At 57.1% G+C, this 13,633-nt stretch overlaps 1 protein-coding gene across 10 annotated transcripts in view; it reads right to left on the bottom strand.

The window, feature by feature from the left end:
* Nucleotides 1-5,936, bottom strand: part of CACNA2D2 (calcium voltage-gated channel auxiliary subunit alpha2delta 2) — a 143,811-nt gene extending 137,875 nt beyond the window's left edge. For 8 of the 10 annotated variants that reach the window (XM_043587402.1, XM_043587397.1, XM_043587401.1 and 5 more), the window contains exon 1: nt 5,707-5,936. In XM_043587402.1, coding sequence (XP_043443337.1) covers nt 5,707-5,921 — 215 coding nt within the window. In that variant the 5' untranslated portion in view covers nt 5,922-5,936. The remainder of the gene's footprint in view (nt 1-5,706) is intronic. The other 2 variants (XM_043587404.1, XM_043587403.1) reach the window with 1 other exon arrangement.
* Between the last annotated feature and the right edge of the window lie 7,697 nt (nt 5,937-13,633).

Consider the following 13,633-nt stretch of genomic DNA (forward strand, 5'->3'; position numbering starts at 1 on the left):
GGAGAAGACCTAGCTCAGGTGAGAGAGGAACTAGATGGTCCATGAGCAGGATCAGGCCCAGGGAAACCAAACCTGCAGCCTAAGTCCCACAGTGATAGGGCAAGGCAGAGCAGCCCTGCCCCCAGGTCCTGCCCGCAAAAGGTCAGGCTCAGATTGTGTGGGCCTGAATGACAGCATCTTTGACTCCTTTTCAGTAGCTCCAAGATATCCCCTTGGGGAGTTTGCAAGCCCCCCAGGGGCAACCCAATCCATTGGTGGTCACCTGCAGGGCTAACTCTCCCCCCACCAACCTTAGCCACAGGCAGCTCGGAAGGCTCTTCAGGTTACATAGGACAAGAGAGGAAGGGAAAAGAAAAAAAAGCAAAAACCACACATGCACCTCCCTCTGGGAATACGAATATTGATCCTGTAGCTTCTTGTTTAGACAGTAGGCACCGGAGAAAAAAAAAAAACAAAAAAAACCAAAAACCCAACCTGACATGAACAGAAGCTCCCCAGTTGGCTGAAGGAATGTAGCCAGCAGTGGGAAAGCCCCCCACCCTTGCCTTTATGGTAGCCTAGACCCTGGTGTTCCCTCCTCCTGCCTGAGGCCCTGAGCCTACTCACTTAAAGACACAGGTCACCAGTTCCCGAGGCAGATCTCAAATCTAGAAGCCTGCAAGGACAGCAGCGGTGTGCGGGAAGAGGAAGGAGAAAGAGACCGCCCCCTACCCACAGACAACAACCTGCCAGATGGGACCCATGCCACAGGCCTGCCTACTTTGACTCTCCCAAACCTCCAGCTGCCCTTTGAATAGCTCCCTAGCCCCCCAGATCCCACCTGTCTGTACAGCATGAAAACTTGTAAGATCTGTAAGATCTGAGTCCTCTGAAGTCCCCTCAGTGCTCACAAAACTGCCAAGGGACTAGAGGATCCAGTCTCAGGTTTCCATTAACACCCTCATGCCCCTTCTCTCTGGAATCATACTGGAATCTGGAGGGGGTGATGGCATCTTGGCATCTCAAGATAGGAGTCCCTCCTACCCACCCCTCCATTCCAGGCTGTCCTGGCCTATGACTCAAAGCTTTGGAGAAGAGGAAACTCTGAGTCGGGGGGTCCCATGATCAGTTGTGTACGTGTGGCAAGGGATGGAAGTAGGATGGCAGTGAAGGCTTGAGCCAAGGAAGGCCCCCTCAAGGATGCCTGAGACCCAGAAGAGCAGAGGGATGGTGTGGGAAAGGTTATAGCTGGAAAGCCTAGGCATGCTTCGTCCAAAGACCTAGGTTTTGGTTCCCTACCCCCAATTTCCTGGGCCCAGTGTTCAGATGTGCCCAGGCCCCTGGCAAGGCAGCTAAGCATCCAACAGATTAGTCCTCTCTCAGTCCTGCCTCCAGAAGTGGTGGGGTTTTGGGCAGCACCTTCATCTTTCTGAGTCTCAGTCTCCTCATCTGTGGGACGGGCATGGGCACAGTTTCTGAGGTCAAGGTAGTAATGTGGATAAGGGTCTGGCCTGGGTTCATTGAGGGGAGGCCCACCATTAGACTGGTGGTGTCCCCCACCACAGTTAAGCTGGGCTTCAGGGAGTGAGGGAGGGAGGTGGTCCAATGTCTGTCCTCAAGGAGCTGATACCCCATGTGGGTGGGTACAGCCTAAGCTAGTGGCACAACCCAGAGGCCTCCAGAAGCTGTGGAAACCCCTGAGGAAAGCATGCACTGATGAGAGGACACATGAGCAAAGCAGACAGGAAGACACTCAGCCTATGGGAGCAATATTAAAAGATGGGGGTGGGTGGGTAAGGGTCCGTCAGGCTGTAGCATTAGGGCTTGATGCTAATGTTTACAATAGCTGCCACAGTGCCCACCCGCAGAACCCTTCCTGCCCACCAGAGGCTACAGCCTCTTGCATGAATTCTCACCACCAGCCTCTTAAGCAGATTCTCTCATCTCAGGGAAACTGAGGCAAGGTCATCCCAATCAGAGAGTCAGCTCTGGAGGCCAATGCTTGAGTCTGCTGGGCCTACACCTAACATCCGGCAAGTCCTCAAACTGCCTTCTCCCCAGGAGCTGGCAGGGTCCACCCATACACATCTGAGGTGCCAAAAGCTGGCAGTGCCCACCTGCACACAGGCAGAAGGGAAAAGGAGGCACTGAGTGTAGAAGTGCTCACTCCACTTGTGAGTCAATCTCTCCTTGGGGACACCAGTGTGACTGAGAATCCAGAGTGAGACTCACCCACAGATTACGAGGGGACTCATCTTAAAAGGGCTCCCCCCATCTTCTCAGGGGTCAGTCTGACACAGCTGGCTAGGAGGAGGTGCCCAATAAGGGTGGGGCACAGGGGAGACAGCAGCCAAGGGTCTCTCTCTTCCCAAAGCCTCCGCACCAGGAGGAATGTGAGCACTTGGCAGCCCTGCATGCCAGTGGTAGTGGCAGCAGGCTGTGAAGCCTCGCCCCCTCCCTCCTGCAAAAGCTGCGGCAGGTCGTTGGGGAAATGGGGGACCCAGATGTGTGATGTTGCCTCCCTCTAATAGAGAGAGTCACAGGGAGGTGAAGACGCGGGCTCAGAGGCCCAGACAGACACACGTCACCCACCATTAACCGTAGCTAGACTGACGCATGCCCCGTCGTGGGCACTCAGGAAAAGGAGCACGTACTCCAGCTGTCATTAATCTGCTGGGTGGGTCCAGACCCCTCAGGCTCTCAGTTCCCCACCCACCCGCTGCCAGAGGAAAGGAGGTGCTGGTCAGCATCATCACGGGGGCAGAGTGGGGCTAAGAGGGTGCCGCCAGCCAAGCAGCTCAGCCTGGTGCTCCACCCAGCACTCAGCCAGGGCCCCACAGAGTAGGGGACAGAGAAACCCAGGGATGCTGGAGAACAGGGGACAGAGGTCTCACAAAAGAGGCGGGCAGGGCAGGGTGGGCACGGAGCAATGAGAGGGATGGGCAAGGAAGTGGAGAAGGAATGGGGGTGGGGGGAACCCAAGAAGGGGGCCAGGGAGGGGCCAGGAGACAGCGGGAGAGACGCAGGGAGAGGCAAAGCCGTTGCCCTCGGCAGCAGTGGCCATTCACCGCTCACCATTCCTGGCCGTGGGTGAGTGAAATTGGAAACAGGGAAGCAGGTGAAAGGGAGAGTGTGCTCTGACTCCTTCTCCACCAACTTCACCTCCAAACACATGAGTGCACGTGTGCACACACATGTACTCGTGTGTGGCCTCCTCCAGGTGGGGTGAGGGAGGCCCCCGCCCCCACCTCAGCCACCAAAACCAAAGCCCTGTCCCCACTCCAGCGGCAACTCCTCTGTCCTCCTTGATCCAGCGGCAGCCTCGGTCCACTTCGCCTAATGGGGAGAGGGCCACGCTGCCACAGCAATTATAGAAATAATGGCTACCGAACCCCAAACCCACACTGGCTTAAAACCCAGAGGCTTGAGGACCCAAGCCCCGTCACTCTGCCAGACGCTCATGAGGAAACGATTTCCTGCCTAGGGCCCCCTCCACTGAGGGGTCATCACCTCGGTGCCATGACGCTGAGGCCCCCACTTCCCATCTCAGAAAGCCACCTGTATCAAAGTCTCATTCTAGCCTGGCCACACTGACCCAGAAGAGTTCAGGAAGGCCATCCACTCCCAAGCAGCCCCACAGCAGCCGCCTTAGCCTTTCATGTTAGTTCAACAAAAGCCCCCACCAGCTAGCCATGGTCATGCGGGGCCCCTCACTCCATTCCCTCCCCTTCCTCCCTCCAAGGATCAATGGGCATCCGCATCTGCGGGACCAGGGCAGCTGAAGGGCGATGGCTGTCACGGTAAATCCTGTGTGTCGTTGTCACATTAGTCACTTCCCTCTAGACCCTCAGAGCCGCGCAGCCCCCACCCCACCCCCACTCTCATTCTCTAATTACGGTTTGCAAGACATGTCCCAAACCCTCAAATTAGCTCCAACTCTATCGACAACAGAAGAGTGTCCAGCTGGAAATGTGCTGCTGCCATCACACCCGCCTCATCGTCTTCTTGCTGGGGACAAAGTGACAGGTGTCCACTCTGGTCAGGGTCTCACACTGTCCTTCCAACGGAGACCCATGCAAGCCCAGCAGCCATCTGACCCACTGCAGGTTGCAAGGAGACGGGACAAGGTGGAAAGAGGTGAAAAGAGACGTCTATTTAAACCTTCATTCAAGGAGCTACGAAATGGCTAGGGGAAAAATATTGTGGCTTGGCTTTAAGGAAAAAAGAACAACAAAAAAATAATGCTTCTGCTCTTTTTAAACATTGTGGTTTAAGTCTGTTTTCATCACGGCAAATCAAAGACAATGCACCCAAAAGCCCTGAACTTCCATATGATTCTCCTCTCCCTGCACACCCCCAACACAAACACACACACACACACACACACACACACACACACACACACACACACAAAATCCAGACGGTTGACAGAGGACACGTCCGTGCAGCACCTGTAATTTGCCAACTGATCACCCGCCTGAGCACAGCCAGGCTGTGTGAGGAAAGAAATGACGAGATGAAGAGACACTCAGAGCAGTGCCTTTCCCGAGTTTGTTTTTGCCTCAACTGGGAGAACCTACAAGCTGGAGTCCGCAAAACCAGGGGCTCCTACCCTTGGGCAGAAATGGTCTAATGACGCAGAGTCAGCCTCTCCCCTTCCCTGAAGCCAGCACCTTCCCCTTGGCCACTAGCAGCCCAGCTACTTATTTCCCAAACCCCAGGCCTGGCTACTGGTGAAGGAGTTCAGGGACAGGTGGCTCCACACTCCTGGAGACAGATAACAGACAACAAGGTGGTCACCATGGCCCAAAGCCACAGGGGCAAGAGGAGTCTGGGCACTGACATAAGTCTGGGGCATGGTGCCCACAGAGATAGCTGTTGTCCTAAAGGCCACATGCACTGAATACCCGCCCCCCACCCCCAAATACATCTGGCCAAGCTCACCAGAGGAAGATGCCCAAGTTTGCGGGCTCTTGGGGACGGAGAAAAGGCTCAGAAGGACCATGAGAACCAGCAGAAGCTGGCAGGGCCAGGAGATGCTGTTCCCTTGTTGGTAGCAGCAGCAGGGGTGGGCAGGGTTCTCCCTGCCATTCACTTTCGGCCCCCACCCTAGCACCTTCACCTCCCAGTTGGGCTCTCCAGGGGACCCTCTCCTCAGGTGGAGAACAAGGGACACCGACCCCCCTCTGTGGCACCGGTCACAACAAGGTGCCTGCATCCTCTGCATCCAGCCCTTCCCATCAAAGGAAAAGGGCAGTGAAGACAGGTGTGGAGGTGTCCCCCACCTCTGGTTCAAAAGCGCCAGGTTCCCACTGGGGAGGAAACGTGGGGCAGACGCGCGGCTCCAACTCTGCCGGGCAGGGGTCGCTGGCCGCCCCCTCACCGAACCTCAGGTTTCCCTCTCACCGGGACAGCGCAGGGGAATCCGCTGGCAAACTCGGAACCCCTCACCATATCCCAAGGCTTGCAGATCTTGCTTTGCCCCTTTTGGGGGTTGGGGGGAGAAAGGGCACCGCGGGGGAAGTTTCGCGACGCAGACACAAGCACCGGGACCACGGCTGCCCGCCCTGTGGTTTTGGGGCCGCCGCCCCCCCCGTGCAGCCGGCAGCTGGACCCCAGCGCCCCCGCCCCCGCGCGGGGCGCGGGGAGGGACTGGCGCGTGCCGGGGGGCGGAGGGGCGCGCAGGGCTCGGCCGGGGTCCCGCGGCGGGCCAAGGAGGCCACTTACGTGTGCTGCTGGGGGAAGCTGTAGGCAGAGGCGCCGGGGGCGGCGCACAGCGGTAGCAGCAGCAGCGGCGGCAATAGCAGCAACAGCGGGCGCGGGGGCCCGGACGGCGGGCGCCGGGCGCCGGGGCCGGGCCGGGGGCCGCGGCCGGGCCAGGGGAGCGCAGTCCGCGCCGGGCCGGGCCGAGAGGCGCCGCAGGTCCGAGCCGGCACCGCCATGTTTCCATTCAAGATGCGGCGCCGCGGGGAGGGGGGGCGGCGGCGGCGGCGGCGGCGGGGTGGGGGGGCGCGGGCGGCGGGCGGCAATTCGGCCTCTCCGCCTCCTCCGCCTTCGTCGCGCGGGGCTTCCGGGGCTGCACCGGCCGCAGCGCCTCTGCGGACTGCGCGCCGCGATCTCTCCGCCGCGCTGACTCGAAGCGCTCTGAGCGCCCGGTCCGGGACCGGCGCTCAAATAGCGGCCGCCGCCAACCTGCCGGCGCCGCCCTCCCCCCCTCCCTCCCTCCCCGGCCGGCCCGCCCCCGCGCGCCCCCGCCGCGGCCACGCGCCCGCCCGTGCCCGCGCTCCCCTAGTTCCCGCGCGGCCCCGAGCCGGCTGTGCTGGCCCGCGCGGCCGAGCGGAGCCCGTGCGCGCGCGTCCTGCGCCCCAGCCTCTGGCAGACCTCCCAGTGCGCACCTCTGTGCCCCCAGCCTTGGACTCCGTGCCCCTCTCTGCGGCACCCGCGGAAGAGTTCCTGGCCCCGCGGCCCCTGGCAGGCGCGTTTGTGACCCTTCTGGGGGCTCGCGACCTTCAACAGGCTGAAGGCCTGGAGTCACAGGTTTAATGGTGGAATGGCAGACTTCAGCCAGTCTAGAGAAGAGGGCAGCGGTGCTGAAAGCACACCCCCAGTGGCTCCTGCTACCTGCAAGAGTCCTGTCTCAGGGGACTTGGATCCCCACGCCCTGAGAGGAAGAAAGAGCCTGCGTCTCCTGGCTCCCTGAGCTCGAACCCAGGTCCAGTTGCACAGTTGTGAGGGACCGAGAATGTCAGGGTGCAGCCCTCTAAAGCCACTCATTTACTTCCCTGGCCTAAGCAGGCCCAGTGTGCAGACTAGCCCCAAACCCCAGGCCCCAAGGCTTCCAGAGCCTGTATTTAGATTCCTCCAGTGCTGGGAAGCTCACTCCTGCTCAATCCAATAATTTCTTGTCCTTAGGTGCCTGGCTCCTCCCTGCTGCAGGGAGAAGGTTGGGGCTGGTGTGGCTTCTGACTCTGCAGCTTGTGGGCCTCTCAGAGCCTCAGTTTCCTCCCTTGTGAATGCTTATGTAGATGCTTAACCCCATTTCTAGAATGAAGTGAGCATGGGAGTGAATTGCTTGGTAGATTGAAACACTCTTGGTTGGGAGAGAACATCTGAGAGATTTCCCCTGAAGTTGCCCCTGGAACCCTGCCCCTCCCCCTGCACAGATAGGATGGGAGAATGCTTCCTGCCAGCCAGGCTTTGGGGCAGGCCTCTATAGCAGTCACTGCCCGCAGATTCTGTGCCTAAGATGAGGAATGGGGAACAGTAGCCACCTGGGCAAGAGCCCCCACTTCATGATATCTGGGTGAGCCTCCCATCACCCACTCACAAGTCAGCCTGAGGAGGACTTAATGTTGAGGAGGCAAGAATAGTGGCCCCTGGACTAAGGAGGGCAGAAGTCAGGGGCTGGAAATAAGGCTCAGGATAACACTTACTAGCTCCCCAGTCCTGCCTGGGTTGTCCCACACCTGCCCCACCCTCACAAGCCAGGGCTTGACAAGTGGACAACTTTGAAGTTTCCCCCTCCCCTGACCTGAGTGAGGTTTGCCAACAGGCTCCAAACTCTGAGGCCCCGAAAATATTATCAGGGGAAGGCAGTATGGTAGGCCCCAAGGCCCTGACAGGCCTGGGGCCTGGTGAACAGGAGGGGCATGGTGGACTCTGGGAAGCCAAGCTAGACTAGCTCTACAGGGACAAGCGGGGCTCTCACCAAATAAGATGCCTGATTGTGCCAGATGTCACCACCCCCACCTCTGGATAGGGCAGTCCCACTAGGCTAGACAGAATGGGGGGGGGGGGGAGTTCCACACAGAAAAGTCAACAAGCCCTGAGCTAACCAACCCCCTCCCAGCCCCTCCTGCTGATACCTATCTCCAGCATCTCTGTTTCCCCCATGTCCAGGGCAGGATGGGCCCATGGTGTCTTTCCCCATCTATTTGATGGATAAATGTCTGTGCGGGGCTCCAGGGAACCAGCACAAAGGGCATTAGCCTCCTGGGTGCCCTCTGAGGTTAGGTGGGAACATTCCCAGGGCAGATTCTGCAGTGGCAGGATAGGAAATTTCAGGGGCAGCCTCTCTGTCCTTCAACACCAGCATGGCAGGACTGTACCTGAAGAGTGTCCAAGCCATCAGGCACCTATACCCAGGCTGGGTGCTGTGAGTGGGCATTGGTAGTTGGCATTTCAGTTCTAGCCGCCACAGATGTGCACCTAATTGAGGCTGCTGGCGCAGAGGGAAAGGCGGGAGATTTTGGTTGACAGGCCGTTAAAGGAAGACAAATAAGGAGGGGAGGTAATTAAGAGTACACGGGTAGTAAGAGTTTACACATTCCAACTTCTGAGGCTCACAACATCCTCGGTCTCCTGGCGGCTGGCTCCAGCCTCAGGTTAAAATCATGGGAGGAAAAATCAAGCCTTCGCAGGAATAGGGGGGCTTCCATGGCAGGCACATTGGTATGTTTGGCAGTAAAGGCGTGGGGCTACCCACCTGGCCAGAGGTGCCTGTATTGAAAGACATAGGGTGGCAGGGGCACCTGCCTGTAGCCTGTAGAGAGGGGCCAGCCATGGCAAGGGACCTGGCAGGTGCCAGTTCTGCATGTGGGCTGAGGGGAGGTCACCTCAGCAGACCAGAAGAAACTGAGAGGTCTTTATGGAAACTCTCCTATGTGCCAAGCAAGTCTAGGCTTGTTTATGCCACATAAGGTAGGAGGAAGCCCATCAGGAATGTCTGTCCAGGACACCTGGGGCAGTGAGATCCTCACTCCAGCATGCTCACCTCCAGCCTCCGTCTCATCACCCTTTTTCACTCCATTAGCCAATAGGCTAGACGACTCTGTTTTCTTTCCTCCTATGGTTCCTTCTACTAGGAACACATTCCCTCATCCCTACCCCTTGAACCCAGGATATTTATGGGCCCATAAATGCCATTTATTCTAGGAAGTTCTCCTGGGCCCCACCTCAACTAGACAGTCCTCCCCATTCCAGTCCCCAGGGCTCTCCTATCACCACTTCCCAATACACACACACACACACACAGCCCTCAGCCTCCACCTTGGATTCAGGAAAATACTTGCATCCCAGACTCTTGTCACACTGGAACCTGAGTCTCCCTTGTCCCTGTCACTTCCTCCACACTTCCAGGGACCCACACAGAGCCTGGCCATTGGGAGAACACAAGCATTGTTGACATAAGGACCTCTGGGTGGCATGTCCAGGAGCATGAGGTAGAGCGGTCTAGTCTGGGCATGAGAAGTGAAAGCTTTGGCATCAGATATCACAGGTGATATAGGTAAGTCACTTTGCCTCTTCTGTTTCTTTGTCCATATAATGGGAGACATGATACCCACCTGGCAGGAGCAGTCTGAAGACCCAAAGCATGTAGCACCCCGATGGCAGGACTTGGTACTCAGCAAAGGCTTAATGAAGGGAAAACACAAAGAGATTCAGGCATTCCCAGGAAGAACAGGTCCTCCTTGCTGGCAGGCAGGGAAGATTTCCTGAAAAAGGAGGAGGGATTCCAGCTTGGCCTCTCAAGATGAGCAAGAATGGATTGGGCATATTAGAGAGGGAAGGAAGGGAGACTTCCCAGAGCTGAGCATGACCTGAACCAGGACCCACCCTTCTGAGCCCCATTGACCCAGCTCTTCCTCTGCTTGTCCTGGCAAGTGGCCTTCTATAACAGGAGGCCACCCCACCTCACTTAGCCCCCTCTGATGTGCCTATTCTTTGCCCCCTTTAGGCTGGAGTCAAAGGTCCCTAAGGGCCCCCAGCCAGGACACCCTCCATGTATGGGCTGACTGCCAGTGCTCACACCTGCCAGTGGCTACTTTGGCTCACTCACTAGCTCCTTGGGGACATCTAGGGATGTGATGGTCCCACACATGCCTCTCCCTGAACATGGTGCAGATGCAGCATGGCCTCCAGATGCAATCGGGCAAGGATCCCATTTCCAAAGGCATTAAGAATCCTTCAAGGATCCTCTGCACAGTTATGACCCTCAGTCTGCTTAGTGCCATGTATTGTAATAAATGGAAGGGGCTGGGGTTTAATCCATTCAGGCAGAGTAAGCTATCACTTCCTGCACATCAAAGTCAGGGCCAAGTCCTAGGTTACAGGCTATTGGAGCCTGTAGGACCCCCTTGTTAGACAGAAGGGGAAGCAGAGACCCAGAGTTGGGAGGAGATTTGCCAGAGGCCAGTCAATGATCAGTGCAGATCAGGCATGGAGCTTCAAGTCTGGAGACCTAGGTTGTCATCCCATATTTGTCTCCCCAAGACCAAGAGTGACGCTAGTCACCTGGGCCTTGGTGTCCCCATCATGGCCTCTGGTATCAAGAACCCAGCACAGTTTTCCTGGGGAACCCAGGCCTCCTGGTACTGCAGTGGAAAGACCTCCATCATCATGAGGGACACTGAACTCAGATTATTTGACTGAAAGAGGACACTAGTTAATTGGATAGGTTCTGGCAGGTGTAGAGGCTTGATCCTTGGCCCATGGGAACTCCCCACTTAGTGGGGAAATATGACGCAGGAAAAACACAAAGAATACCTCAAACCATGAATTATGTCCTGTGGGTGAAACAGAGCATGCGGTCACTCAGCAATGTAAGGCTTGGGTAGTCAGGGAAGGCTTGCTGGAGGAAGGGGTCATGAAACTGGCACAGAAGAACTGGGAGGGTTGGATGGATGAGTAGCTGGAGGTGGAGGGAAGAGTGTCCCTGGCAGAGCATCTGAGCAAAGGGCTGAGGCAGGATGGAGCCAGACTTTTACATGTTGCCATGAGGAGACTATCTGCCCAAGCTCCAGCTTCTTTCTCCCTGGCCCTCTTTACCAGGGGGAGGTGGGACCACAGCCCGCAGAGGGAGCTCCTGGCAGAGGCAGTGAGGCGGATGGCAGGATGGCACGCCCTCACAGGCGGCGTGGAACAAGCCTCGGCTCAGAGGTGACGACGAGCCAGGATGTCAGAACAGCCTGTTCGCCACTGCACTGAGATTCCAGCAGCCAAGGTGGCCTCATCCTTAGAGAACATCTTTGGTTGTGTGAGTACAGAGAAGCAGTGTCACCTTCACTGCCCAACTCCCCTTACAAAGCTCGAGTCCTCCCCACTTAGGCAGGATGGTGATGGACATGACTGCCCAGCCAGAGGGCCTGCTACCACCAGGAGTCCCTGTCTTGGTGGTTCCCATTCCCACCAGCAGCTGTTCTGGGCAGTCTGCAGTTTTCCTCAGAGAGATCTGGTCCAACCTGCTCCTTTTACAGATGAGGAAGTTGAGTCCCAGGAAGGGGCAGGACTTGTCTTAGGGTTGTGGTGGGCAAAGAGACTCGGGCTGCAGGCTAAGGCCTAGTTCTGTCCTCCGCGCCCCTCCCAGGCCCTGGGGCCTTCTCAGACCCTTCTTGGGAGGACCCTGACCTGAACATCTGCCCCGGGGGAGTGGAAGGCCCCTGGCACCGCCCCTGTGCCCCACATGCAGTGGTGTGTGTGGCACGTAGGTCCAGATACTGGGTTCGCCCCCTGGCCCTGGGGCCCTCATCCCATGGTGGCAAGAGAAAACGAGGACAAATAAAAGAGAGAAATTCTCTCCTCGGAAGAGCATTAGGTGTCTGAATGGCTTCCAAATAAATAAAAATCTCCTCAGAGCCCCTGGCCAGCACTGACAGTGGCTCTAACTCTCCACGAGACATGTTTTTCTGCCTCCAGGTGGAAGTGAAGAGTGTCAGCGGTGGGCTAAGTCAGGCTCTGACGGAGGCTGCCTTCCATCACCGCCTAACGCCCCATCAGCAGAATGGCCACGGCAAATTGCCTCCTCTGATAGCCGCCCCTCCAGGCCCTCGGAGAGTGGAGACAAGCGGGTGCTGGCCTCCCCCACCAAGACTGGGAAAGAGAAACAACCTGTCTCTAACTTGCTCATTTGCAAATGAGGGAACTGAGGCACAAAGGGCTTTGGCAACTTGATGAATGAAACCAGCAGGCCAGGGATGTGTCTCCTGAACGAGTTAGCTCTGCTCAATGTGAGCACAGTGGGAAGCCCGTTTCCTAACTGGGGTCTCTCTGAGGGCAGGTCCACGCCTCGTGCCACCCACCTTCCCCTTCCCAACAGCAGAAGGCACTTGAATGAGGGCAATAAGTACTGATGGTACATGAAGTGGCAGGAGAGATCAAGGCTAGACCCCAGGAAGTAACTCTTGGAGCAATGGGCTATGGAAACTCCCCGAGGAAAGTCCTTTTGCTTCTTCTGCTAAAAGCATCCCTTGGCTTTTGCCCTTCAACCTTTTAGTGGATTAGCTTCTGCTAGGTGGTTGACAGGAGGGCAGGACACAGCTCCACCATCACTTAATTTAACTGATGGCTGCTGTTCCTGCAAGGGGCACTTAGCACTTCATTTGTTGAGCCTGGAAGATGGATGAGGCTAGGTTTACTGAAAGAGGTTGACGCTGTGGGAGGTGGCAACATGGCCCGTAGGAGCAGTGTGTTGTGAGAGGCTGGAAGGCCCCAGAGAGGCTGCCTTGTCCAATTTCATGAGGCCCCTGCTTTCCGGAGCTGGTGCTGGCACTCAGGACCCTCCCCGTGAGTTCCTTGGACACCAGGCAGGGGGGAGAAGGGAGGCTTTCTGCCAAGAACTAGTCCAGCTTTTCCATTAGCACTGGGTATGGATCTCTCCACTCTCAGAAGCATGGTGCCATCTGCAGCCCTCGCCATTCTCTCTGGGCTAGATCCTTCAGGACCACTGCCTGTTCCAGGGTCTGAGGTGAGGTGGAGCAGAGAGCAGAGAGGAGGAAGGCATGGACTTCTCTCCCTCGCAGATGGGAACAGCCTGGGGACATAGATCGCAGAGGAGCCATTCTCAGCCTGGATCTGGAATTAGCCTCAAGCATAAGTCAGGTGCACTTAGGATTCAGTAACTACCTAGGCCCTTGGAGGAGAGTATTTTCCAACCCAGTCCCCTATGAAATCTTCAGTGGCACTGACCCCAGGGGGAATGGGTGAGCCATTAGGATCTTCTGAGGAATGTTGTGTGGACTGGAGGCTACTCTGCTGTCTAGGGGGTGCAGTGGAAGCTGGTGGCACTGAAGACAGATGGGCCCAGGCTGGGAAGGCAGCAGGGCCAGAAGCTCCAGCTTCTCAGGCCACACAAAGGGGCAAACAGGCAGGGGTGTCCCTCTCCCTAGACTGGATAGAAACACTCTCCTCTCTTTCCTCTGCATGTAGTACTGGGTTAGGCAAATGAAGGGGGCACCTGGTCTTGATGGAAGGCACAGCTCGTGCCATGTGGCAGGAAAACAGGGGCAGGGATGGGAGTTGACTGGACAGGCAGGGCAGAGGCTGCCTTGGGATCATTGTACCCCAGGTAGACTAGCTGAGGGAGGGGCATCACAGTCCAGAAGGTGTGGGGTGGGGAAGGGGAGGTTGTCCAGGGCACAAGTGCCACAGCTGTACATGGCTTGCAAGGATTCTGGATCCCTTCCCAGCTGGGCCTGGGGTCTAGGCAGGTAGGAAACAACCTGGCTGTTCTGGAGATGACTGAGCCCCAGAATCTATTTCAAAGGATAGTAGGACCTCTGTGGACCCTTTACTCTATTTCATAAATGGGCAAATCAAATCTCAGAGGGGTGCCTGGGTGGCGCAGTCGGTTGAGCGTCCGACTTCAGCCAGGTCACGA

The sequence above is a fragment of the Prionailurus bengalensis genome, chromosome A2 (assembly GCF_016509475.1).
Source record: "Prionailurus bengalensis isolate Pbe53 chromosome A2, Fcat_Pben_1.1_paternal_pri, whole genome shotgun sequence".
NCBI lineage: Eukaryota > Metazoa > Chordata > Mammalia > Carnivora > Felidae > Prionailurus > Prionailurus bengalensis.